Source organism: Pteropus vampyrus, unplaced genomic scaffold (genome assembly GCF_000151845.1).
Source record: "Pteropus vampyrus isolate Shadow unplaced genomic scaffold, Pvam_2.0 Scaffold484, whole genome shotgun sequence".
Lineage (NCBI taxonomy): Eukaryota > Metazoa > Chordata > Mammalia > Chiroptera > Pteropodidae > Pteropus > Pteropus vampyrus.
The window spans coordinates 23,476-50,806 of NW_011889265.1; the positions used below are offsets into that span (position 1 = coordinate 23,476).

The window sequence follows — 27,331 nt, forward strand, 5'->3', positions numbered from 1 at the left end:
TCCATGACCAAAATGAGCTAAATCAAGCTCAAATCTTTTTAATATGTCGTGAGGACCAGTATATATTATACTTTACGGGAGCTGAGGCCATTCTCCCGAGCCACAGAGGTTCAGTGAGTAGTTTACTTTTTACCCGCAAACAAAATCGCTTTACAGCAGAGAAATGAGAATTCCCGTACCCAAGAGTCACTTTAAAAGTGAAAAGCAAGCATCCCTGAATGTAGAGGGTACCAGGCTTCCTCTGGGAGCTGCCCAGAATTCGGTTAACGGAGAGCACAGAGGTGGAGGGGTGAACGGAGGCGAGGGTGCCTGTCCAGACAGCAGGTACCAGGTACCTGCCAGGTGCTAAGACCCATGCAGGCCAGTGGGAGCCTGGGACGAAGGCCGGCTCCCCAGCAGGGAGAAGTGTCTGCTGGGTCCAGATCGCCAGCTGGAAGACGCGGGGTTATAATCCTCCGCAGGATGCCGCCTCCATTTGTCCACCTCACAGTGTCTTCTCATCAAAGCCCAGGGCTCTGATGGGGGATGGGGGGGAACGCCAGGGGCAGCACCCCTCCCCTGCGCTAAGGATGCATTTCCATTTATGGCTGTTGAGTTCCTGAAACATTTCAAGTCATAAATAAATAACCAGTGTAAACAAAAGGCAGTTGTGTAGGTTCCTTCCCATCGGGTGCAGTGCAGGCTTTGAGACCTCGAGGACAAGGGCCCGTTCCCAAGATCGGAGGTTTGCTCATCGTCATCGTCCGCGCCGGGCGTGGAGGGGTCAGTGCTGCCGGGAGGGCTGCTATTGCCTGTTATCTTTGGACACGTTGTGGGCCAGCCAGTTCACTTTGGTTTTCCAGCTCTCCCGCAGGGCCTCGTTAAACTTCACTCGGAAGTGCTTTAGCGCCTCCTCCTCGGTCTTCCCCAACGCCAGGGAGTCCTGGGGTAAAACCACCGGAAACAGTGAGAGGGCCTGGCCCCTGCGGGGCGGGCAGGGCAACCCCTCCCGCCTCCCTCGGCGTGTCTTCAATTCCCTCCTGAAAGAACGGCGGGAAGAGTCAGGAGGCGGCCACCCAGCACCTCCCTTGGAAGAGCTCTTTATTCTGATCCCCAAACAAAATGGGCCCCCGACCCACCCTCCAAATGAGACGCCACTCTCAGCAAAACCGGGGCTACCTCCGGTCGCTTCCATCAGACCCTACTGCTGGGTCCTGGCCAGCGAGAGGGACATGTGAGTCAGGGGCACCCTGTGAGGTCCACCATAGTCGGGGGGTCCCCTGGGCCATGCTGCTGGGAGGCAGGCCTTGGGAGGCCTGGGCCTCCGCGGTCTCCCGGCTGGCGGGGCCCCGCCCTGGCCCGTACCTTGAGATACTGGATGTCCTTGGAGCAGCTGAGCTCAGGCAGGCCCGCCGCCCGCATCAGGGCGAAGAGGTGGAGGAAGAGCAGCCCGTGGCGCCGCAGGATGGTGTAGGCCCTCTCGCAGTAGCCCCGGAACCTGCGCGGAGGCGGGCGCCTGGGTCCTGCCGGCCACGCCCACCCAGCCGGCCCCCCCCCGCCCCCCACCCCAGCCGCCGGCTGCCTGCCCTCGCCCCGGAAATGGCCCTGTGCTTGCCCTAACTGACCCCGGCCCCAGCCTGCCTCCTCCCACAGGACCCAGGAACCTTCTCCCGACACCGCCCCCTCCAAGGGCCGGCTGAGGCGAGGTCCCCTCCCTGCACCTCGTCTGGGGGCCCCGGGCACGAGGGCCATTTCAGGGGGATCTGAGGCACCCTCACCTTTCAAATTTCTCACTATTATTAGTCTTCCCCTGCTGGATCACATGGACGAAGTCATAGGTGAGGATGAATGGGACTCGCTCACGGTTGATTCCAAACTTGGTCTTGAAATTCCCCAGAAAGTGGCCGAAGTCGATGTGGAAGAGCTGCGGGAGGAGAAGGCCGAAGGCTGAGAGGGGCCAGGACGGAGGGGGAGGGAGCCGAAGGGCTTGGTGAGGCCTCCGCCTCCAGCCAAGGGCAGAAAGGCTGAGCCGGAAGACAGGCGTGGCCCGCCCGGCCCCCCACGCGGCCCCCACGCGGCCGCACCTGCCCGTTCTCACGGATCATGATGTTGTCGCTGTGCCGGTCTCCGATGCCCAGCACATAGGTGGCCACACAGTAGCCAGCGCAGGAGAGGGTGAACTCCTCGATGGCTCGATCCAGGGCCTCCCTGGGGGGGGACATGAAACCATGACCTGAGACACTGCAGCTCCTGAGCCCTCCCTGCTGCCATGCAGGGAAGCCGAGGCGACAGTGGGGACAGGCCACACGCAGCTTGGCATGAGGACAGCTGGGCCCCCGACATGCCACGCTCAGGGCCCAGCCAAGCTACCAGAGGGCAGCAGTGACCCTGGCAGCATAGCCACCAGCTGAGCCAGCTCGAGCTGACGATGTCTGAACCAATAATAATAAATGGTGGTGGCTTTATGTCCCCAAGCGCATCCAACAGATGGCTGAAAACGTGGGGGGACAGAGACCCGCCCCCACCACGGACACGACACAGGCTGGTCCCGGCTGAGCCAAGAAGCCACGAGACTGTCACAGACCCTTGCCCTCGCCTTTGACTCCCACACCGCACGTGTCACCTGTCCCCAAGGCCCGAAACCTACCCGGGGTTCTTAGACTTGAGCCAGTTGAGCAGGGCGTCCTTGTTGAAGGCGGCCGTGGCTGCCATGTTGCTCTTGTTCAGCTGGATGTTGGCGATGGTATCCGAGTGCAGCACCACCTCAATGAGGCCCGTGCGGTCCCCCGTGGAGAGGCAGCCGTAGGGGGTCATCCTAGCCAGGTGGGAGGGGGGGCAGGCAAACGCCGTGGTCAGGGGGCTGTCCCTGGGGCTGAGCGCGACACCTAAACTAGCCACAGGAGACGCTACTCGAGTTGCTGAAGAGGAGCAAAACCAGCCGCTGCTGGGGAGGAGCCCCCGACTCCTGGGGCCCCGCGGCAGGCTCCCTGGAGAAGCAGTCCCCGCATCTAAGACGCAGAGAAAAGGCCAGCACCACGGCTGAGTTCATGCTGGCTCAGAGAGAAAAAGCCACCGGCTTGGAAGAACAAGGGGCAGGAAGCCAAGGGTGCTTGGGGCACAGGAAACAGCGGTGAGACAGATGCTGGCCCAGGGCCGCCTCCACCCTCTCTGTATGGCCCTATCACCAGCCTCTTGGCCTGGGTACTGAACTGGACCCGGCTCTTCTTAGAACCGCCATTTTTCCTGAGGTGGTAACGTCAGCTTTGGCAGGGGACCCTTCCAAAGGGACAGGGTCTTGGGCCTGGCACAGGGACAGACGCACGACAGGCGGCTCCTCACCTCAGGTCCAAGCCCTCCTGCTTCCACAGAACGTCCATGAGCTGGATCATCTGCAGAGTCAGCATGTCCTGGCGGAGGTCTGTGCCCCCAGCCCCGGAAGGAAAAGCATGAGTTTCTAGTGGGTTTTCCACCGCCAGCCATGCCCAGGCCCCAGAGTTCTGGGACTTCCCCTCTGCTCACACTCCCGAAGTCACCCCCCAGAGTCCCCCGAGGGCAGTGCAGCTCGGCGAGATGAGGCCAAGGGCTCAGCAGGTCCCTCCCGAGGCCCAGCCTGCTCACCGTCCCCATTCTTGAAGATGATGCCCACGCTGCCCTCGCTGCCCGCCTCCTCGTTGCTGTACATGACCCACAGTGGCTTCATCTTGGAGTCCATGAAGGTGCACTGCTCCACACTGCCGGGCACAGGGCAGTCAGCAGGGGCCCCTCCGTGGGCCTCGGGGGGGCAGGAGGAGGCCCGAGCCGGGGCTCACCAGACTTCAGCCAGCAGGGTGCTGGGATCGAGCGGGGACTGCAGGTGGGAAAGGGCCTCCAGGTAGGTCTCCTGGCGCATGCACAGGTGCAGCAGCTCCTTGGTCTGGGGCTTGGGGCTCTTCTGGGAGCTCACTTTGACGAAGTCGTTCAGGGCCTTCAGTTTGCTGAGCGCTTCCCCCTGGACAGGAGGACAGGAGAGCGGCGTGAGCAGGCCTGGCGGGGCAGGCCGTGAGCCTCGGGCCGGCCCCGGTGATTTGAAAGGGGCCTGGCTGACCCTGCCCAGGGCTGGAGCGCAGCCTGGGGTGAGGGCCCTGGGCCCTGGGCCTCACCTGCTTCATCAGCACCTTCATGTGGTGGGTGCTGCCCCTGCAGTAGGCTTCCATGATGAGGCCAAAGCGCAGGGCCACCGACGGCACGTGCATCTCGGAGCTGGAGGGAGGAGGAAGCGGCTGAGCCTCACCTGGCAGGGCCACACAGCGCCCCCAGCCCCAAACAGGACACCCAGGCCAGCGGAGACGCAAGGCCGAGGCCGGTGGGCAAGAGGACCCTCCTCCTCTTGGCCTCCCAGGGAGACGCAGGGGCCAGGGCAGTCCAGCTACCGGAGGTGCCAGAAGAGGAAGTGGCCGATCTTGCGGTTGGCCAGGGCCCGGTCCAGCAGGAATTTGGCGAGTTCGCAGTCGAGGTAGGACTCGTACTTGAGCACCTGCACCAGCTGCAGCAGGTATTGGAAGAGCTCGTCGTCCCTGCAGGGTGGGGAGGTGGCTAGCACCTGGAGCATCACGGCTCAGGACAGGGGTCTGCGGCCAGCGTGGGGGACAGGGCCGGGGCGAGGGGCCGGCCCCCAGAGCGGGCCCCCAGTGAAGGTCTGGTCCCCAGCCAGGGCCCGCCGCCAGGCATTGGGGTCAAGCCGGCGGGACTCACGTCAGCTTCCGCAAGGACTTGATGGCGAAGGAGCCCACGTGGCGGTCGGGGAAGCTGGAGTCCAGCAGCTCCAGGGCGCTCAGGACGGGCAGCTCAGGCCAGGAGCAGAGCAGGTAGAGCATCTGGGGGAGCTGGCGGTCAGGGTGCGGGGCAGGCGGAGACTGGGCCTGACTCCCGGCGGCCCCCGCCCCCGGGCCCACCCCCGTCCGCAGCCCACCTGGGCCACGTCCTCGTGCTTGTTCCACTTGGTGACCAGCAGCAGCCGAGCCAGCGCCTCCGGGAAGCGCTCCTGGACCTCGTGCCGCATCTTCCACACCAGGTCCTTCTCGTGCTCATACAGCTCCCCCGACGCCCGCCGTTCCAGGATTTCCCGCAGCTGCAGCTGCTGAGGGGCACGGGCAGGTGAGGGCTGCGGCCGGCTCCACGCCAGGGCCGGGCTCGTCGCCTCCCACCCCGCAGCGCCCCCCCTCACCTCCTCCTCCGTGAAGCGGCCGTGCTCCCCGTGCCGCCCCAGCTCCAGGATCTGCAGAAAGAGGCCCTGCTCAGCAGAGTCCCCGGGCCTGGGCCAGACAGCAAGGCCGCAGCGCGGGTGGCAGCGCTGCTGGCCAGTGACTCTCAGAGGTGGGCATCCCTGTCTGAACACTGTCCAAACACTGTCGGGCATCCCTGACCTCCACCCGCGAGAAGCCAGGGGCATCTCTCCCGCTGGACGTGACAACCAAAAACGTCTTTGGACATTGCCTGAGGTCCCCTGGGGGCGAAGTGGCCCCTGATTGAAGACCACTGCTCTAGGGCACATGAGGATTCCAGCGAGTCGAGAAAGCCCCCAAATACGAGTGGTGACCCAGGGCCTATCCGGGGCAACTCACGGGGTGCAGGGACCATGCCCCGGGGAGCCCCAGAGGCAGGATCGCAAAACCCGCCTTCAGCCCCACGGCCTCTGAGCAGGGTGGGTCCCGGGTCCCAGTGGCCAGGGGCCCTCACTGACCTTGTCCAGGGCAGGGTAGTACACGGGGTGGGGGGCCACCTCGGGGAGACAGATGACCAGGGCGGCAGCACTCTCGGTGTTGGGGTTGCTGCGCACGGTTCCCGTGGGGTTCAGCAGCTCCCCCTTCTCGTCTGGACACAGGGACAGATGGAGTTGCAGGAGCAATGCCCCACATCTGGGACACCCCGCCCCGCGCACCTCTCCCTCCTGGCCTAGGCCCACCTGGGACGGAGGGCCACATGTAGAGGCAGCATTCGCCCGTCTTGAGCTGGTCCTTGTAGTCGAACAGGGTGAGGTTAGCCCAGGCGATGGGGCAGTCCTGGGAGAGAACGGGGCGCGCATCACGGCCAGCGCCGGAGCTAACCCCTCGCTCATGTGACGGATGGGCCCAGCCTCCAGGCCGGCTTCCCTGCCCGTACCCAGACTCCCCGTGAGGAAGCCAGCGAGGCTGGCCACCTCTCGGTTCCCTTCTGCCGCAGCTGCATCCCCACTCCCGGCTTCTGGAGGAACCCCCAAACAAACCATACTGGCCCCAGAAAGCTGGCCAGCTCAGCTATGGAGGAGTCAGCATGGCTCAGCGGCCAGTCACATCCGGGGCCTGGTGACTCAGGGCCCAACCACCACTGCTTCCTGGCCAACTGCTGACTCAGGCTCCCCGGCCTCTGCGAGGACAGCGAATTTGTCCTTGCACCCCAGGCAGCTGCCTCCAGGTTCCCCCAAGGACCGAAGGCCCAGGCTCAGATATTCTAAGCTGCCCTGCTCACGAGCCTGGGAACCCAGAGCCGTCACACCACGGGGCAGCGGCCAGGGTGGGAGGGTGGTGTCCTCAGGCTGAGTGGCCCCTGGGGCTGCAGGGCTGGCCTGGGCACAGCAAGGACTGCACCGGCCCTCTGAGGCCGGGCCCCAGCCTCCCAGCGGCCCCACCCACCGCCTTCTTGGACTTCTTCTTGGTGGAGCGAGCCTTCTTGGCCTTCTCGATGACGGCGTACAGCGCGAAGCAGAGGCGGGCCATGCGTGGCAGGTCGCAGACGTTGATGTCGAACTCCAGGCGCTGCTTCCACACGGGCTCCGAGCACACGTTCACCTCGGAGCTGGACACCGTCTTGCACAGCGTCTCGTTGCCGTGGAACAGCCCCGCCTGCACCACCAGCTGGCGAAGGTGCGGGCACAGGTGACAGGCGGCAGAGGCCCGGGTCCCTCTCCCCTCCCCAGTTCTCCCACCCGCCTGAGGCCAGAATCTCTTGAAATGTCCTCATTCCAAATGGGTCCGCATCCCACTTCCCACGTGGAAGGAGGTACAAAGTGGGGACGCCGCCTGCCTGCGTGGGCTGAGCGGCCACGAGGCGGGGGTCGAGGGGTGAAGGGAGGGGCGCAGGGGGCTGTGCGCGGGCACCGGGTCTCAGCTCCCCACTGATGCCGTGGGACCCCAGGGCCATGTCGTGTCCTACTCTGGCCTCTGGCCTCATCGAGGCCTCGGGAAATCCAGGGACCCTTCGACTCTGACGCCCAAGGGCCCCCTCCACAGCTAGGAGCCTACGTGGTTGGGAAGGATTGACCGCTGCGTGAACACCGGCCCTGCCTCCTCCAGCTCTGCCGTGACAGCCCAGCCAGAAAGCTGCCTTCACCCGGTACCCCAGGATTCCACGAGGGGAGCCCAGACCTGCCTGCCTGTGAAACGACCCTGACAAAAGGGCTCCCCAAAGAGACCCAGGTTTCACATCTTGCAAATAGGACAATGAAACCTGTCCCAAGAACTGAAGAGATGGGGCGAGCCCAGAAGTGGGCTTGGCCCCTGGGGGTGCAGCGTATGCCGCACACACCTCCTCCCCCACACCCGTGACCCCCGGCCGCCCCAAGGCGCCCAGCCCAGCTGGAGCGGCCCCTTTTCCCACTCCTTTCACCGCCCTGACTGCGGTTTTCCACGTCCCTGGGCTGGGCCTGGCCCCACAACCTCCAGAGTCGAGTACCCAGAACTCACTGGGCCGGGTTTCTACGAATCCACCTCTCTGGCCGGCGGCCTGCTCCCCTCCCCCCTTCCTGTTTTGAAGCAGCTCACAACCACCCCAGTCAGGGATGCTGGGTAATGTGGTCAGGTGGCTTTCATGTGACCCCCCCTCTTCTTCCTCTTGCCCCTACAGGCCACAGTCACCTTGTTTGTGCAAAAAAACACCCACTCCCCCCTCCGGCTCAGGAGCTCCTACCTTCATCCGCTCGTCGGCGTTCACTTTGCTGCCCTGGATCAGCTGGATGCAGAAAGGTTGCTCCAAGGACCACAGGGACACAGAGGAGGGCTGGGGGGCGGAGGGGAGAAGCAGGGCCATCAGGGCACCGTTAGGGCACGCGGACGCAGAGGCTTGGTGGCTCTTGGGGGCGGGGTGAGAGTGTTGCAGGTTTGTGACGAGGCTCAGCTCCCTGCTCCCAACCCCATCCTTCGCCAGAAAACCTGCTGTGCAGGTGGCCCAGGGCCGCACTCCTGAGCTCAGGCTGCGGGCCGCCTCGGGCAGTCGGACGGGCCTCTGCCCCAGCATGTCAGCGGTCAGCCGTGTTGGCTGCCAAGCTCACAGTCCAACCAGCCGAGGGGCATGAGACGAGGGGCCCCGGACCTGCCCCCGGTCTGGGGCGTTGCCCAGTGGGCTCTGGCTGGACAACAGATGGGAGGAAGGGAGAAGCGGAGGGGCGGAGGAAGGCACCGGCTCACCTTCTTCATGGGGATGGGGGGCGGTTTGGTGCGCGGCTTTTGGACTTGGGGGGCGGGGTCGCTCTGCTCGTCCCGCATGGCGAGGATAGAGGAGCAATGCACCATCGTCAGGTGGGGGGTCAGCCCGCTGTGCAGGCAGCTGCAGATGTACTGAGGTGGGGATGCAGTGAGTGGCTGGCGGGGGTCCCCAGCCCTCCCTGGCTGCCCGGGGCACCCCTACGCTGACCACTGCCTGTCTCAGGCCCTTCTGGCCTCTCCTGCTGGGCCTTCCTGGCCCCACCCACCTCCTAAAGATGGAGCCCTCATGTTCGCAGGAGGGCCAGCTCAGCACGGGGGCACTCTCATTGTGACTCCCAAAGGCCTGGCTTATCGGGCTCAAGACGGGGCAAAGAACCAGCTCCCCCAACCCCCACTAGACCCCGGCCCAGGCCGTGGGGAACCCAGGTCCCCAGCCCCCAGCCCTCACCTGGAACTGGCAGAGGGGGTAGCTGCCGTACAGGTACTCGTGCCTGCCGTTCACCTGCAGGGCATAGTCCTCGGGCTGCTCCACCAGGGACTGCCGGAAGACGGTGGCCTTCTTCCGGAGGGCGCAGGCCATCAGCGACAGGGGCACGTCTTTGCTGGACACCTGGAAGGTGAAGCTCTCCTGTGGGGGGGAGGGAGAGTCCGCCTGTGGAGGGCCCCTGGAGTCCTGGGGTACAGGGGTGGGCCCGCTGCCCCCTGAGGGTGCGGTCTGACGGAGGCACACGGCCGACACCCAGGAAGTAGATGTTGGACGAACGAACAGACCAATGGCCAAGGCCGTCTGGTCATTCTGCCTCATCAAGCCTGCCTGGTGGAACGTCTGGCTGAGTCCCTCGCATGCATGGATACCCCACAAATAACATCTGACGCTACCCGGAGGAAGAGTAAATTTAGGGGGCTGGTGAGGACTGGGGAGTCTCAGGGGGGCAGCGTCCCCCATGGACACAGTGACCTGGGTGCGGCCCCAGCAGGAGCCACGGCTCACCTCACTGCCCTCGAACTTGACGTTGACCAGGAGGGCCCGGTTGGGGACGCGCAGAGTGCCAGGCCCCCAGGTGCGAGCCGAGGGCTCCAGCTGCAGGGGGAAACTGTACTGCAGCCAGGCCTCCCAGCCCAGCTGCTGGCGGCGGGCGGCCGCCTCCTCGCAGAACTGGCGCATCTTGGCTCGAAAGTCGTTCACTTCTGGGTCGCGCAAAGAGTCAAACTCGTGGAGGCCTGAGAGGCAGGGCGGGGCCCGGTCAGTGTGGGGGGCCGAGGGGCATGCCCCCTGGCAGGCGGGGCAGCCTGGACCCCGTGGCCCACCCGGCCGGGTACCTTTGCCGATGAGAAGGCTGATCTGCGAGTTGATGAGCTTCTTCACCCTGTCACCCTCACGGGCCACCAGGCGTAAGACTGGCAGGAAGGGCTGGATGTCACACAGCCGCCGCTGCTCGTCCTCCAGCTCCTGCTGCTCCGCGGTCTGGTTGACACAGGTGAACACATAGGCCTCGGGGTCACTGAGCATGTGGAACAGCGGCTCAAACTGGGCTCGGTGCCACAACACCTGAGAAGAACAGTCGCCATCAGCCCCTCCGACCAAGGCAGGCGGGGCCCCAGGGAGCTGGGAGGTGGGTAGAGGCTGGCCTCAGTCCAGGTGTCCCACCGTGCACGACCCTGACAAGTGGGCAAGGGCAAGACCCCAAGACTGCCACCCTCTCCAGACCCCTGGAGCCATGCCCACATGGGGCGCCAGGAGCCCCTATTCCTGTGAAGGGTGCCAGGTATGCACGAAAATCTGGAACTGAGTCCTACGGTCTCCCCTCTAGGTTACTTTGAGAGATGGCCCACTGGACATGACCTCCAGACACCCCCAGCTCATCATTCTGGGCCTTGACACCCTAATTTAGAAAAGCTGAACTGAAGGGGGCCATAAAACCCTGTGGCATGTGTGCCCTCTGGGCGAGGTGCCCCCAAGGATCGCTGGAGAGCCATCCAACGGTCAAGCCTTAGTGCAAAGGTGTTCCAAACTATGTCACAGTGAAGACGGAAGGAAGGAGAATGGCCCTGTGTTTCTTCCATGGGGGGGATGGGTAATTAAGGCCCATCAACGCCAAGGGAGAGCATGGGATGGGACCCGGAACCTAGAGGTACCTATGTGACAGAGTGCTCCAAGATGCATCATTAAGTGTGTGTGTGTGTGGGGGGGAGGGAACCAAGCTGTACAACAACAAATGTAATTCAAGCCCATTTCATAAAAACAATAATAAACATCTTAATTATATAGAGCGAGATGCGGTAGACCACGGGCTACTGGAAGACAGCCACGCCCATCATTTACATATTGTCCAAAGCCAGAGGCAGAGTTGGTAGTTGGGAAATATACCACAAGGCCAGCAAAGCCTAGAATGTTTACTATCCGGCCCTCAGAATAAATAAATATATGAAGAAATTGAAGTGGAATCAGGGTGTGACTGTGGTGTTTTACATCTCTGCAGTGTTCTCATTTGAATAACATGCATTTATAGCTCTGTAAGCAGATAAATAAGATTAACCTTAAGATGGTATTTAGATAAAGTTAATAACATGGAAAAGATGTTATAATGTCAACTCGGAAATAAACGAATATAACAGTTCATGATGAGAATTACCACAAAAACAACACTACATTGTATATAAAAGAAAACAGGTAACAGTAACATGTGGCTGGATCGTAGATACTTTTCTCCTACTTTTTCTTATGTTCCTAAATTTCAATGTGTCCACATTACTTTTGAAATGGAAGAAAAAAAAAAAAAGAAATAAAAAAAAAAATTTTCCCAGGAAGGATTTAAAAAAAACAAAAAACAAAAAAACCCTCAAGAATGGTCCATTCTCTTTTTTTTTTTCCCTGCTTTTAAAATTCTGAGCTAAGGTCTTGCCCTCTGGCATGACCCATTAAATGCTACACTTTTTAAGCAGAACAAGCCCTTTGAAAGGTCACGAGACAGTAGCTACTGAATACTATCCAGATAGTCTAATCCTTTGACTCAGTAATTTACCCTGAAAATTATTTAACAAGACAAAGCCATTTCCAAAGATGATGTTTACTAGAATGACAGCTCCATAAAGACAAAAGACCGATAAAACGCTTAAGTGGCCATGGATGGGGGGTGCTTCCAAAAATGAGGGCACAGCCGTGGAGAGAATGAAAGGCCACATGGGAACCACACCCTGAAGCTCCCCTGAAATCTAGTGAGGGTGGATGTGCACGGATCCTGGGGGAAGCTGAATTCGGAATGTTAGGTGGACTCTACCTGCAAGTTTTTAAACAATTCTCACATATCATTGATCTTTTAAAATGCATATTTGAGGATCTCAAATCTGATAAACTATGCATGTGAGTGCAAGTTTGTTGTCTTTCTCTCTGAGTTCCAAGCTCTGAGGATGAGTTTTAATGTCGAGATCTTACCTTCTTGATGGTGCTGAGGTTGGCATTTCGGGACACAGGGAAGTTCAGGTATACCCCCGTGGGCAGCAAGAAGTCGACTGCCACGTTCTGATTCTCCTCCTTGGTCCAGAATTCCATGGGGCAGTCAACCCCTGGGGGCATCCTGCTTTTTTACTTCTCAGACACCAGTTGTCCTGTAAAGGAAGCAAAGGCAAAATGACCCCCTGCAGGTGGACTAGGTAAGTCCTTCAAAAGGACCCTCTGAAAAACAGACTGTCAGGACCTTTGACAGCCCAGGATGGAGTCTCGGCCCGTGGGCATCCGAAGCCCATCTCTCTGGGCCTTTTCCTGCCTGGGGTGGCTTGTGGCACCTACAGCCCCAGGCCACCGCTGGGCTAAGCTGCCTCTCTTACGGGCAGGCCCTCTGTCTGCATCCCACACAGCAGTGGCTCCAACTCAAGACACCAACAGACCCATTCCAAATCACTCTCTCTCAGGAACACACACATGTGAGAGATCTCGCCGTGGCCACCGATTGGCGAAGACACAAACTGGCAGGACACTGGTCAGACAACTCAGGACTCGAGAAGGAATGAAGGCTACAGTTCTTTGAAACTTTCTAACCGGAAACCAAGTGGCTTAACAATGGGTTTGGCCATCAAACAATTTGTTGAAATACCTCAGTGGTACCAAACCCCTCAGTCACACTTACCCCCTAGTTAAGTAACAAAATGTTACAGACACGAAGAAAGGTCTTCCAGCATCTTCCCCACTCCAGGTCCCTACCTCGGTATCCACTCCCATGTATACCAGCTTCAGGTTGCTACCACCTAGATCCTGATTGTTTATAATTCCCATGCATGCTTTTATACTTTTATTATACTAATATGTATCCACAAACAATTTCCAATATTTTTGCATGCTTGAGAACTTTGTATAAACAGTCTTTTGCAACTTGCTTACGTTCCTTAGATCTGGCTATGCTGATAACATGTAGCTCTAATTCATTCATTTTAACTCTTGTGTGGTATTTCGCTGTAAATAAACCACTATTTATTTACCCTACTTCTCTTGTTGATGAGCCTCAAGGTTTGTTTCTACTCTTTTTGGTTGTTACGAACGATGCTACGACATATATTCTTGCTCACATTTCCTTGTGTACGTGTCAGAGTCTGGATGAATGTCCAATGTCACAATGTAAATAAACCGTATATATAATGTCAAAGTTACCAGTAGCCACAGTGAAAAAAAAAAGTTAAAAGACACAGATAAAATTAAGCTTAGTGATATATTTAACCCAATATATTAAAAATATGGTCATTTTAATGTTTTCAATATAGAAAGATTACTAAGGAGATATATATATATATATATTGGCATTAAGTCTAAAATCTGGCGTACACATTACACGTAGAGCACACTGCAATTCGGACACTAGATTTTTCGTTGGAAATCTTCTGTAGGTAGATTTCATACAGCTGACAGGTGAAAAAGTAGGTTCGCAGACACAAGTTGTTCCAGATATACTTTTAAGTTTTCAGCGAAATGAATCAAGTATTCATTCTTACATTTAAGTGAATTAAAATTAAATTAAAAGTGTAGAAATTTTGTTCCTCAGTCACACAGCTCCACAGTCCAGGTACTCAAGAACCACACGTGGCTGGTGGCAGCCGGACCAGACAGCACGGGTCCGGGACATACGTGCTTCATCTGAGTTTCGCCAGCACTCGATCCGATGGGCATGAACCGCCCTTGCTATTTTAATTTGCATTTCCACGAAACATTTATCTTCTCCGAATCGCCTGCTGATACACTTTGCCCATTTTCCTATGGGGCTTTTGTTTTCGTATTAGTTTGTAGGGCTTCCTTTCCATACTCTACATTGAATTCCTCTGCCGATTATAAGAGCTGGAACTATCTTCTCCTAGACCAAGCCATCTTTTCACCACTTTTTAAAATTTTGTTTTACAGCAGAAAAGGACAGCTTTCTGAGAAGAGAAAGTAAAGCGACAGGACACTTCTAGACGGGGAAGTCAGGGGCTCACGAGCCAGCCCGGGCCTCACCCTCAGTGGGATGCAGAGGCCGCTTGGAGCCGCAGGACTGCACATTGCCCTACGTTGCCACGCCACCAGCTGCCATGCCGCCAGGGCTGAGATCCACTTCCTCTGATTGTAAAACCACATCCTACTTTGGGTTCCTCTTTCTGAGAATGGCTGGGCCAAAGCCTTTCTTTTTGATTTAAAATGCTGGGGCTAGTCAGGACTCCTGGAGAATCCACTTACAATGCTGAATGTCAGGGGTCCCCAATCCCTAGGCTGTGGACTGGTACCGGTCTGTGGCCTGTTAGGAACCGGGCCACACAGCAGGAGATGAGAGGCAGGCCAGCGAGCGAAGAAGAGTCATTCTGTATCTGCAGCCGCTCCCCAGCACTAGCATCACGGCCTCAGCTCCACCTCGGATCCTCAGGCATGAGATTCTCATAGGAGCACCAGTCCCTGGTGCCACAAAGGCCGGGGACCGCTGCTGCAAGTGCTCTGGCCAAGCTCGGGAACTCAGGGGCACCTTGGGCCATTTGATCTGAGGCTGAGATGAGCATGTGAGGCATGAGTTCCCCGGGACTCCAGCCAAAGGGACAGACGGGGCTCCAAGACAGATGCGCCCTCCCTCCCCTGCCCCTTAGCGCTGTGGAAACGGAGCCTTCACCACACATCCATCTAGGATGCGGGGAAATACTGCGATGCGACAAACTAAGAGAGGAAGACTCAGGATGGTGCGGGCAGGACGCAATCAAATGCCAGAGATGGGATGGGAGAAAGCAGAAACTTCTCCCCTCTTTGTGAGCCCAGGACCCATGGTGCAGCTGCTAACAAGCCCCAAGTCTCTGTAAAGCCCAGACTCGTCATCGCTCTGCAGTATTGCGGGACACAGATGTCGGCTAATCCAGGGACTTTAAAACTGCTCCAAGGATGCAGGTCGATACAACCACAAGAAAACTGGCAGTACCAACTAGAGCTGAACACACGCGTGCCCCTTGACCCAGCAATGCCCCTCCTAGGTATACATCCAACAGAAGTGCAAGTACACGTGCACCGAAGAGCACCAAGAGCGCCTGCGGCATTGCGATTCCTAACAGCCTCAAACTGGAACCTTCCTAAATGCGCGTCAGCAGTAGAATGGCAAAATAAACTGTGGTACCCTCTCCCAACAGGATGTTCTACAGCAATGAGAACGAGTGACCTACAAACACGTACGACAATACAGATGAGTCTCACAAACGCGAAGGTGAGCGAAAGAAGCCAGGCACAGAAGAGTCGGTGCTCGTGATTTCAGTTACGCCGAGAAGGAGCTGGGGCAAAACGACGCTATGTTGGCAGAACGGATGGGGCTTCCCCCGAGGGGAGGGCTCTTACTCTGGGGGAAAGGGGCACGTGGGGCTTCTGGGTGCTGGCAATTTTTGGTTTCTTGATCTGGAAGCTAGAGACTTTAATTTTCACAAACTCAACATGCCCTCGGCCCACGTGGTTCAGATGCACTGACTTCACTCCTGGCCAATGGAGTTGCCTGAGACCCAAGCCCAGCCAATCGGAGCCCCGAACATCCCCTGGCCATGGGGATTGGATTGGAAGCGGGAGTGAGACTTAGGCCCAGCCAATCATCGTACAGCATCTCCTGGCTACAGGGATTCCAGGATGGGCATGCGAATAGCAAATCAGTACAATGGGTTTTGACATATGGACTTCCATGGGAACTTCCTCCTTGGGTAGCAGATAACATGGCTGCTGGTGACCACCTGCTGCCCTTAGGGGTAGAACCTGAGGAGACCAGCATGGGGGAAAGCATAGTACAAGTGGGGTCCCGAGGATATCCTTTGATGTCCTGGATCCAGCCATGCCTGAAGCCAGCCTCTCTCCCTGAACTTTTCAGTTCTGTCAGCCAATGAATCTCTATTGCTTTACTTACTTTTTTTCAATGTAGTTTGAGTTGAGTTTTTTGGTCACTTAAAGCTGAAAGTATCCATTAATGCAGTAACACATTCCATTTTGGGAAGCTTCTAGAGTTTAGAGAATTCTTTGCTTGGAAACTGGCTGGCCTCTAAGAGTCAGCCTGCCCTCTGCGCTGCCTTTGAGGCACACGGAGTTGTTATCTGTCGACGCTTCCAGATGTGGCCCCAGTGCCTTTGACCGTTCTTCCTTACAATGCATTTTTTACACTCTTTTGCCAAAGTCTGGTGCTCCAGATGGGGCCTGGCAGGCCAACTGTAGAAGAATGTTCTAGGCACCAAGCTCTCATTTGCTCAGCCTCAATGTGGATCAGGCTCCCCCACCCCCACCCCAAGCGGGGAGACACACCCACATACACGGTAGGGAAGAAAGGTGATCACGTGTTGTATCAGTGCAGCGGACAGCATGTCAGATGGTGACCTGACTGAGAACAGGCACAGGGACTCCTCCAGGTCGGGAGGCTGAGAAATGTGCCTCTGAGGAGAGGATACCAGAGTCGAGGAGCAGAGTGTGCCGGTTCCGTCCAGAGCTAAGAGAAGGTGGGCCATCCTGAAGCCTTGGCTGGGGGCGGGGAGGGGACGCTGTGGAATGAGATGGTTGGAGAGGTGAGCAAGGACCAAGTCCTGTGGGGCCTTTAGAACAGGGGAGGCACCTCAGAGTGATGGGCAGCCCTGGAGGTAAGTTTTAGGCGAGGGAGCCGTGTCTGAAGCGAAGCTGCTGGCTATGGTGTGGAAATGCTGGAGGAAGCAAGCAGGCAAGCGGGGGACAGTGGGGAGCTCGTGCCACCGACAGAGTGGCTGGGCCCAGGAGAAGGAGCTGGAGTTGGGGAGAGAATCGGATATATTTCAGAGCTAGGGTGGATAGGGTGGGGACGGTGAGGGAAGAGGGAAGGATGTCAGCCAGGTTTAGGCTTGGGAGATTGGGCGGGTGGTGGAAATTTACCAAGATGGGAAAGTGTAAGGGAGAAATGGATTTGGGAGGGGGGTTGAACCGTAAAACAGCAAAAGCCACACTCCAGACATGATGAATCTAAGCTGCTTATTGCACATCCCAATGAAGACAACTGAAGGGTAAAGTCTCCAGTTTGGAGCTCAGGGGAGAGGTCTCTGGGGTCACAAAGATATAATTTGGGGTCTGGAGGTGACACAGAGGTGGAGGCATGGGGACAGGTCAGATGGCCTAGAGACAGAGGGTAGGAAAGGGCCAGGCCCCCCCTCAAGGCACTAGAGTGGAATCAAGCAAAGATGAACCATGAGTAACCCTTCCTAGCTCTGAGTCACCCAGATTCCTAAGGCAGACTTCTGTCTGTCCGTATCTGAATCATTAATAAAATATCAGGGAGACCTGGGAGGGAAGGCGCTCAATTCTTTTCACCTTCCCGCTGTGGCCAGACAATCCACAGAAGCAGCCCCGGCTGTGGGTCTCCATCATAGGACCACGCCATCCCTTTGCAAGTTGCTCTTAGATATTCTCAGACGCACTTTCTCTGGCCCAAGGTCAAGGATAGTTTCTCCAGCTGAGAATGTCTGAGGGGGTCTGACTTCCTGAATCCTGAGCAGTCGGCAGAGGAGTTAACCAAAGATCTCAATAAAAGTGCTTACGCCACCATCATCCCTCCCAGCCAGCAGCTTCGGGGATGAGGGATTGGGGGGTGGGGGTTAATGTATTTCTAAGAAGAAAGGCAAGCCAAAGATGTAGTATCCCAGAGCCACAAACGCTCCCTCCAGACTGAGAATGAGGTCGCAGCCCATCTAGAGTCCCCTGGGCTAGCGGAGCTGCTGGCTGGTGGCCTGTCCCAAGCTGGACACTGCCGAAGAATCCCTTTCATTCCCTCTGAAACGCCACTGCCCTGGGGCCCTGAGCTGGCGACTCCCATGTCTGTCAGACTTCATCTTCCCAGTGGCCATCACAAATGTGGCTGATGCTCGGACCAGGAGCTGCTGCCCAGCCTTTGTCAACATAAAGACAGGCTTTCTGGTGCTACAGTCACATGTCCTGGGGAGTAGCTTCCCAAGGCAGCACATGAGTCACCCTCAGCAAGCTCCATGCAGGGGACAGGCAGCAGGGAAAAGAGAAGTGTGTCCTGTTTATTTATGCAATAAACATCTTCTCCCTGAGGATGCCCGAGGCAAAACACGCCATGAGCCTCCGGAAGTCTCTCTAGAGCAGGAGTGTGAAGGTCTCGCCAGGTCATTCCTGTGGATCTGTCTGTAGAGAGAGATGATGACTAACTCTGGCACGAAACATCTGTCCAACGCCTGTGGCCCAAGAGAAGGAGCCTCAGAAACTTCTAGAAGGTGGTTATACACATACTCCAGGTGTCTACCACCAACACAGGCTGGGAGGATACAAGACCAGCTGTGACAAGGAGCAGGAGCCACACGGCTTGCCTTTCGCACCATGCTGAATGGGGCAGCATCCGCGCTGGGCCTTGTGACCTGGGTTTATTTATGTCACCTTCTCCCCGAGTGCTGCATCCTAGCCGCGCTCTCACGGGGAGTGAAATGGACACTTTCCCTGTTGCCCAACGTCTGTGCCAAGTGAGTGCAAGTGGGCACTTCAGAAGCAGAGTGGACAGTGCTTTACCCAGAGCGCCCACTTCCCGGCAGGGCCCCTGCATGTCTGCCTTAAAGGAGCCTTCTAGAAACCACCCCCTGCTCTGGAAGCCAGGAAAAGCCCAACGATCCTTCAGCCACCCTTCCTCCTGGAGATCCTTGGGGAAAAGGATGCGAAGGGCCCCCCTTTGTCCCAGAAGGTCACAGCAGAATTGAGGCCCCGGTGACGAGAAGGATCCAGAAAAGCTCTATGAACCAGGTCCCAGGAATGGGAAGTGCAAAGGCCCTGAGGCAGGAGACCAGGTAGCGGAGTCGGGAGTCGGGAGCCCGAGGGCGAGGGGAACTGACAGGCAGGCGGGTCGTGCAGGGCCGTGGGCCGTGCGAGGAGGTCAGGTTCATGGTCAGTGTCCAGGGAAGCCGCTGGAGCGTTTGAAGCGCGGGACCGATGGCCGGATTTTGTACTTCAGGAGGAAGATCGCGTTGGCTGCCATGAGGAAAATGGGAGGGAGGGAGGGAGGCAACATGGGAGCGGGAACGCAATCAGGCCGGGCCCGGGTAGCAGCTGGAGGGCCGGAAGGAACGAGGAAACGCGCTGGGAAGCCACACGGCGCCCCAGCACCCCAGCTTTGAAGCTCCTTGTCCCTAAAAACCTCGACAGAGAACCGAATCCACAGACCAGAGGGAAAAGCAAACAGTCCAGGGGTCCCAACAGGCGTAGTTTCAGGATAGATGTGCTGTTCTTCCAAAGTACACCGTTCATGGGAAGCACTTGAGTGTGTCTCGCGCGGAGTGGCCTTGGTCTACAGCTGCCCGGGGACCACAGCCGTTAGCCACAGCAAGACGGACGCCTTGCAAATCCAACGCACGCAGCACAGCTAATGTCATCGAATGCAAAGCCACTGTCCAGTGGTGGTCAGTGGGGGTGGGGAACATGTACTCAAAAAGGGAGCAGGAAAGAAACCTCCAGAAGCCAGAGGCCAGGCAAGACGGACATCCCAAAGGCCATGCCCAGGACTGGAAAGAAAGGGCTTGTCTGGAGGGGTGTCTGACACCCCGAGCTCCCGCCACAGGAGAAGAAGGGGTCAGAGGAGCTTAGGAGGAGAATGGACGGAAGGACAGTGTCTGCTCGCACAGTAAACAGGGGCCGCAGACGGCCTCACGCCTGGCGTCTTACCTACTCACTTCTGCCTCTCTGTTTTAAACTTCTTCTTTTTTTCTTTTATTTTTACTCTCTCCCACTTAAAATGTATCTCCCACGAGGCCATAGTTTTTAGTAAGACAGTAAGTTTTAATTTGACTATTTAAAAAGAAAAAAAAAATCCTCAGCGGGGGAAAACCAAGACAGACATCAAAGGTGAGAGGTGTGGGTTTCTGTTCTATATTGACTCCTGCTGCCATCAGAAAAAAAAAGTGCCAACTACCCTGCAAAAAATTCTATCCCAACTATCTCTGATGAGGTTCAGTTCATGGCCCACCTTGGGGGGAGGGGAGGCTTGGGCCTGCACCAAGTGGAGTCCCCAGACGCTACACATCAAAATTAATAGAAAAATGCTCGATCAAAATTAATAGAAAAATGCTCGATCTCAGATCTGGTAATTTGGGGAATTCGGGCATTGTCCTAAGAAAGCAATTCAAAAGTTAAAGAAATGCTATATGCAGAAAAATATTTGTGAAAGCGATAAATAAAAATCATAAAGAAATGGCCCAGTAGTGTCCCACGTTAACTTAACAGTTGAATGAATACAGTCATTGGACACCTGCGCACATTACGCACAACTGCAAGCTCTCCCCACATTAAACAGCACTAAAATGCACACACATTTATCTTAGACAAGACAACATGTTTGTGAACAAAACATTTCAGAAAGAAGAGAGAAAATGAAAACAGCTATGTTATGGGTGGCTATGGCTGTCATAATAATGACTTTTAAATTTTAATGTCTAGGAAAGTTATGCAAGCAGATGATTTTTAAAATTACTCGAAACTAAAATGTTTGCAGCAATAAAAAAGAAAAAAAGAAAAAAAACCAGCCCCTTGACCTCCACATCCAAATATATCACCTCAATTTCAGTGTTTCTTTGCGTGTTTATCTCTACATTTCTAAATAACAGGTTTATACTGATATTTCTTGATTTTCAACTTTGCACTTCTTACCTTAGAAGTTTGTGCCTTCCCACACATGGATGCTTGCAAATATGTTCTCTTCCCTCCCCTGAGTATCGCTATGTGATAATTTTTTGTTAAACATCGGTGCTTATATTATTCAAACCTAAGCCGCACACTAAAGCCACATGGTATACTATGATTTCATTTCCTGTCTTGTTCAACTTTCTGTTATTCCTGTTGACAGCTGCCTCATCTTTTTGATAGTTACTTCATTTCTAATTCTCTTTGTTTTCTATGTACGAACATGTAATTTCTCCCCAAACTCTCCAACAGAACTCCTCATAACGCAGCAAACATGTCGACGAATCCATCGGCTCCATTTTTTTTCTGGGAGATTTTCCTCCTGGGACCCTCAGCCGTCTTGCTCCGATCTGGGCCTGTTGGTTGCTCGCTAGACCAGCAGCACAGCTGTATGTGAGACTTCTCTTCACCGTCATTACGGGAATTCCCTTCACCATCCTCCCCACCAGTCAGGGTACACCTGGTTTCAGGTAAAGAAGCCAACTCTCACTGATTAAGCAGGGTAGGAGCTGACAGGTTATGACATATCTGCTGCCTTGTGAGGCGTTTCATATTTCTGTTGGAGAGTTTGAAGAAGGATTAGTAGTTAGCACACTCGAAACAAAGCAAATAAAAAGATGAGGCGACTCTCAACTCCAGGAAAAGCAAAAAGTTGCATGAGAAAATATAATCGTAGTATATACTACACGGAGTCCACGATGCACGTCTGGCGGCAGAGCCGCTGCTCTTGCCACTGAGGAGCGGGTGTCGGTGTGTACCCCTGCCACTTCTGTGCCAAGAGCTCGACCTCGCAGTCTGTCACCGCCGCCACCGCCACAGGCATGGATTTGGTGCAGGCATCATCCCTCTCTTCTGTGTCAATGGAGCATCTTCTCAATGGAGTCCAGGTCATCTGGCTTGGAAATGAATACTTTCCAGTCCCCATGGGGTTTGGGGGTGGGGATAGGTGAGCGTTTCTTTTTTCTCCCTACTCCCAAGACACAAAGTAAAAAAATAGCTGAAATACAGAAGGCCGTTTGGCAGCTGAGCCCAATGAGAACAAGAGACAACTGCACATCGGACCTCTGGTTCCTCTTTCTTGGTTTACCCTCTCGTTTTGGAGGAGCACACCCTCCAGGATCTTCCCTGAAAAGGGATACAAAGCGGGGTGGGTCAAGTTTTTGAAAATTCATGTTCCGCCCCCGCCAAAAAAAACTTAACAGTTTGCTTTCATGACAATTGCAGAATTCTAGGTTGGAAATGAACTTCCTTTGACATTGGAAAGAGTAGCCCCACTGCCCTCTGGCTTCCGGTGTGGGGCAGGAAGCTTCCCTGCTCTCTGGCTCTCTTTTGGGAAGTTCAGCGCCATTCTGTTCTCTGGTCTTCTGTCCGTGGCCTCTTTTCTCTTCGTTGGCCTTTTGTAACTTTTCTCTATCTCTGGAGTTCTGAAAGTCCATGACGATGTCCTGTAGTGACAGCTCTTGCTTTTACAAAGCGTTGCCTTCATTATTCGTTGTGCTCAGGACGACTCACAGACTTGGTGCAGGAACTCCTTCAGGTCTGGACTTGTTTTCCTGTCGTTTCTTTGATAACTTCCTCTTCTCCGTATCTCTCCCCTCTTTCTCTTGAGCTCCTATGAGGAGGATATTGGGCTTCCCAAAAGGATTCTCTTTATATTTCTTTTCCGTTCTTCTACCTGGCAAGTCTTTCTGTTCTACTTTCTAGAAATTTATTATTCAATCTTCTGGCATTATTCTATTGAAGTTTTTGCTATTACTATCAGAGTTTTAATCTCCGAGAGCTTACTATTTTATGAATATTCTTTAAAAAAAAAAACAAAAACCTTTTATTAGCATTTATTTGATGCTAAATTTACTCCTGGGCCTTAAGTTTTTGTTTCTTCCAGGACTTCTCTGCCTTCTGTGCAACCTCCTCTTCTGGTTTAGGGACAATCTGCTCTTTTCCAGGAAAGGTCATCTCGCTGTGGCAGGGACAGCTCGTGTAAGGCTTCATCGGCCCACGAGCTCGGTGAGTTCTGTGCCACACCTTGGGCACTTTGTTCACCTGGATGTGCTCGATGACCAGAGTCTACATCTAAACTCTCTGAATTTTTAAGCACGTGCAGCAAAAATTCAGTGCTCTTCTTAGGCCATCGACCCTGCGTCCAGCCCCACCGTCCAGCCGGGGCACACCTACCAACTCTAGCACCATAACGACGGAATGGCACACGTTGCTTCCGTGAAGTGACATCCTTCAGACACTTGGTGACTTTTTGGATATGCAAACCCTTGATGGTCCGGGCAGTTTCACCAGTGTTCTTAAAATGAACACGAAGATTTGAACCTCTTGATTTGCATGGTTTTGTGAGGTTTTCTGGGTCAAGTAAATAGCGAACCATTTTCAGAGGTCACCTCCAGCCGCTTACAGGAAGAGCCATATTCCTTTGTTTTTTAAACAATCATGTTTATGATTTCCGAATCTCTTTTTTCTGTTTGTTTGGGTCTCTGTCTTTCATGCTGGAGGCCTCCTTCTATGTGGGATGATCCGTGGCTGCCCATTTAAATCTAAGAGAGAGGTGCTAAGAGCTCTTTGTGCACGGGTGGGGCTAGCAGCCTGTTAGGTATCACTGGGAAGTAACAAAGTAGCAAGCTAGCTTTTCAACTGGGTACCAGCAATGTCAGTATCTGAGGGTCATTTTTGTTTTGTTTTGTTTTGTATTTAGGTGAGGAAACCCTTGGTTGAGCTCACAGATTGCAAGGACCCTGTCAGCTTACAATCCCTGATTGTTTTATTTATTTTTTATGCCTACAGCACCTGGTCTTCCTAAGTGGCCTCTCATCCAAGTACTAACCAGGCCTGACCCTGCTTAGCTTCCAAGATCAGACGGGATCGGGTTCGTTCAGGGTGGCATGGCCGGAGACCTGAGGGTCATTTTTATCCTGAGGTCGGTTTTCTCAGAAAGAAGTTCTTTGAGCCCCTGCCTGGAGGGTGGACATGAGCCAGGCTGCCATATTCTGGGAGCCAAAGAAAGAGAAAGTCTCCTATTCAGTATGGAGAACTTCCCCTAACCCTCCTGTTCTCAATACGGGGGTGGGGGGGCCTCCTCACGGCTGCCCCCGCCCCAGGCTGGCCCTGAGCTATTCGGCTTCAGCCAGGCATCTCATGCTGGCAGAGCCAGGAGCCGCCTGGCCATGTGGGCCGAGCAAGGGGTCTGCCGCTGTAACGCACGCTTTCCACCAACCTCCCCGCTTCCAGCCACCCTCTGCCCCGCCGTCAGGATGCTCTGTAGCCCCGGTCACGAGCCTCGGGTGGGTCCTGCGGGCACTTCAGCTTGCTTCCCCCACAGCATGGGACTTCCAGCACTTGGTGCTTGGCTTCCCTTTCACTCACCTGGATCCTCTCTTTCAAATGTTCCGCTCACATCCTTCCTCCTCTACCATCTACTTTTCTGTTTTCTTAAGGATTTATACCTTTATTCTCATTTTCGTAGGCTTTTTTGAAACAGCAGAAATAAACGTACATTCAATCAGTTATGTTTATGTGGAAGCCCATAATGACACTTAACAATAAATTAAAAAATCAAGTTTCCCAAAGATACACACAAAAGACTATCTGGGGAGTGGGGGAGGGTATTCCCACAAACAATGGTGGTGGAGGGGTTGGATTACAGGGGGTTATGCTTATTGTTTTTCTTTTGTATTTTGCAAATCTTTGACAGGAACTAGGTATTTTTATAAATAAAAAAGTATGAGGGTTAAAAATTATTCTTAAAAGACATCTTCTGAAACAGGAATCAAGATAATGGAAATGAGGGTGTAGAAGAAACTCTAATCGCCACGACCCAGGTCTACATGATCTGTGGTTTTCGCCCATGTTCCAGGGAGGCCTGGGGTCCCACGGAGGCACCCGAGGCCTCGGGAGGGTGGTGGGTCTGGGGCAGGTGCTGGATGGAAGGCGTCGGGCCAGCCTCTCTCTGCTTGTGCCTCTTTGTTTTTACCTTTATGGGTTAACATCCTGCTTAATCTGATCTTTTAAAAGAGATCCACACCAAGAAAGAAGTTTGGAAAGTACGGATGAAGATCTAGAGACCTCCAAGGATGACATCACGCTGGAACCCAACACCCCATTCCATCCTCAGATGACAGAGCTGTTGAAGTGCCTGGACAAGGCGGAAGGTGCCGTGTGCCCACAGAATACGTAGTGCCCACTGAGCTTCGAGAGGGGACTGCCGGCCAACTGACCTAGGAGCTCGCTAACCGTACCCAGCTGCCCCGGACGCCAGAGAGGGCTGCTGAGTCAGTGCCCAGCCGATGTGAGCCTCTGGCCTCAGTTTCTTCATTTGCACAAGGAGGATCACATTCCTCTTCCGAGCTAATGTTCTAGAAGCTCCAAGGAGCATCCTATTACGGATACGGTTACTGCCAACTCTCTGGAGTAACCATGTCCCCAGGAAGGACTCCTCGAGAAGCAGTACTGAGTTTATAAAAATTCAATCCACTTCCTTGGGAAGAGTGTTTTACTTTTTCTCTCCCTAAACCGGCCAGCCCAACTCTACCATGACAGAAGCAAGTCACATACTGAACATTTCGGCTTGATACACTGTGCTCCGAGGACTCATCAGAGCAAAGCTGGTCGGTCCCCTCTTCCCAGGCAGCACCCCTCTCTGAGGAAGCCGGCTGAGGTCTAGTTCACTTCCCTCCCATCAAATACGGATTTTTCTTTTCCTTCTGGCCCTAGTCCTACAAACAGGTTCTCCTTTGGCTGGATGGCCAGGGAGGATGGAGAATTATATTCAAATTCTACGCTATCTGCAAAATAACACCCCTCCTTTTCCCACCACCCCATTTGTCTCCTTCGTCCAACCTACCTCTCTGGAATGGTCCAAGAAAGACCAGTAGCAAAGGCCCCTCTGCCTGGCAGATTAAAGATGCTTTGGAATCAGCAAGCGTCATTCCGCCCTTGCCTGACTCTGAGCTCCCCTTATCTGTCAGGAAAAAAAAAAAGAAAAGAAAAAAAGAAAGAAAAAAAATTAAAAGAGCCCCAGAAACCTTCTGTGCATTCTCTTACAGAACTTTAGCTCAAAAGCAACTGTTTCACCCAGGCTCCCTTTTTGCAAACCAATCACATTCTGCTTGATGGGCCTTTTTCACCGTCTGTGGCAATGCCACCCCCAGCTCCCTTTGGCGGTACTGAAGCGAACCACAGGAGCATTCCCAGTGTCTGAAGCAGGAGTATATATACATACAGATGACTCAGATCATTTTTAGAGTTGTTTGTTGGTTTTGTTTGGTTTTTGAAAGCAAAGTAAGTGATCTGAGCCAAGCCTGGGTTCCAGTTCCATTCAATGGCTGCAAAAAGCAGGTTTGTGAACTTGAGGTTCTCATTCAAGACCCAAACTGCATCATAAAGGAAGATCCCTCCCAGGTCCTGGAGATGAATACGGAGGGAGTATGGGGAGGTGGACTCCCACTCACTGCATCTGTGTCCCCAGAGAGGAGGACCTGCCCCTTCACCTAACCCCAGACCTCCGGGGGAGGAGGGGTCTCCTGAGGAGCAGGAAGCCTAAAACCACTGGCTTCTCCATGAGACAAAAAGTCCAGTACTAAGAAACCACTGGAGAAAGGTATCCATTCCAAGAACACATTTCCCAAGCCCAAGCTCGGATTCTCCCTGCTGCCGGCCCAATTGCTTGAGGGGGGTATCCCCCCCCCCCACACACACACTCTACTGCAGGAGCCCAGGAACCTGGGCTTATAGATGGTTCTTTCACTCAGCATCCAGGGGAGGATGGCAAGGACTTCCCAAGGCACTGCCACCAGAGAAACAAGAGGTCAGCATCGAGAAAGAAATAACTTCCATTGATGACCAATGGAGTAAACAAGAGGACGAAAAAACAGCAGCTCAGTCACAGGGAAATGAGACATGATCGTAGAGAAAGCACGTTCTAAACGGGGAAAGACAAAGCAGAAAGCATGATGGAGCCGAAAGAGGGAAGAATTAGAGAAGGCAAGGAAGGAATTCGTCCTCAGGAATTCAGGTCAGGAAATACGAAGCCGGGACAGAATTCACAAGAGGGCGGCCAGGGAGCAGGCTCTTCTCCGGAAGAAAGGTGGGTCTTTTGCTCTGGCCCTCAGGCTGGCCAGGAGCTCAGGACCTGGGTCTGCCGCCCTCTAGCCCCCTGGGTTCAAGGGCAAAGCTTGGGAGGCAACGCTAGGAACGGACAGAGCGCAGGATGCTCCGTCCCCAATCGGGGGCAGGGGGAGGGGAGGAAGCGCGCAGCAACTGCTGGGTCCCTGACAAGTAAACAGCTTGTCCTGAAAGGCTGAGGGCCCTGCTCATCCCATCAAGGGCGACAGCGGGACACCCCGATTCCCGGCCCCTGGGAGGCACAAAAGGGATGCGATGAGATCAGGAAAGGGGAGCACGAAGCAGCCCACACCAGAGCGCGGCCCCCTGCCCCGGCCTCCCCAGCGGAGTCAGGTCCGCCCCGAGAACACGCCTGCCTCCCCCAGCCCCCACGCCCCTGGACCCCCTATCGCCCCAGGCGGACAAAGCCCGGCCCTGGGCGGGGCGGGACGTGCGGCAGGGGGCACTGGGACCCCGCAGACGCGCGCACAGGTGGGCTCCATACCGGTGTCGGTGCCGGGGGCGGGGCCCGGTCTCCCTGGAGACGGTTGCCCAGGGGACGAGGCAGGCGGGTCCCTGAGCGGCGGTAGGGCACCAGGCTCCAGGCGGCAGCGCGGAGCCCGCGGGGGCCTGAGGGGCAGGCCCGCGGCGCGGA

The 27,331-nt window shown here is 55.1% G+C and overlaps 1 protein-coding gene, 1 long non-coding RNA gene and 1 pseudogene across 7 annotated transcripts; 1 reads left to right on the forward strand and 2 right to left on the reverse strand.

Annotated features, from left to right (window-relative positions):
- PIK3CD (phosphatidylinositol-4,5-bisphosphate 3-kinase catalytic subunit delta) lies at nucleotides 1–27,325 on the reverse strand. 6 transcript variants are annotated; one of them, XM_023524636.1, is made up of 25 exons: nucleotides 27,182–27,325; nucleotides 25,418–25,534; nucleotides 23,941–24,041; nucleotides 11,848–12,020; nucleotides 9,735–9,963; nucleotides 9,406–9,635; nucleotides 8,863–9,042; nucleotides 8,397–8,546; nucleotides 7,900–7,989; nucleotides 6,627–6,848; nucleotides 5,921–6,017; nucleotides 5,699–5,829; nucleotides 5,183–5,233; nucleotides 4,928–5,095; nucleotides 4,711–4,832; nucleotides 4,389–4,532; nucleotides 4,119–4,218; nucleotides 3,789–3,967; nucleotides 3,598–3,710; nucleotides 3,319–3,397; nucleotides 2,627–2,794; nucleotides 2,064–2,187; nucleotides 1,758–1,903; nucleotides 1,345–1,477; nucleotides 1–922 (listed from the first exon to the last, which is right to left on the reverse strand). In XM_023524636.1, the coding sequence occupies exons 4-25, from the start codon at nucleotides 11,986–11,988 to the stop codon at nucleotides 785–787; spliced, it is 3,135 nt and encodes a 1,044-aa protein (XP_023380404.1). In that variant the 5' UTR covers nucleotides 11,989–12,020; nucleotides 23,941–24,041; nucleotides 25,418–25,534; nucleotides 27,182–27,325; the 3' UTR covers nucleotides 1–784. The 6 variants fall into 6 exon arrangements, with proteins under 6 accessions (XP_023380404.1, XP_011380906.1, XP_011380905.1 ...); XM_011382604.2 differs by lacking the exon at nucleotides 23,941–24,041 and having other exon boundaries at nucleotides 6,627–6,845; XM_011382603.2 differs by lacking the exon at nucleotides 23,941–24,041 and having other exon boundaries at nucleotides 4,928–5,092.
- On the forward strand, nucleotides 6,715–7,928 carry LOC111732715. The gene is made up of 3 exons (XR_002777662.1): nucleotides 6,715–6,857; nucleotides 7,224–7,409; nucleotides 7,837–7,928. It is a non-coding gene; the product is annotated as an uncharacterized LOC111732715 (long non-coding RNA).
- Nucleotides 23,353–23,471, reverse strand: LOC111732724 (annotated as a pseudogene).
- Nucleotides 27,326–27,331: the final 6 nt, after the last annotated feature.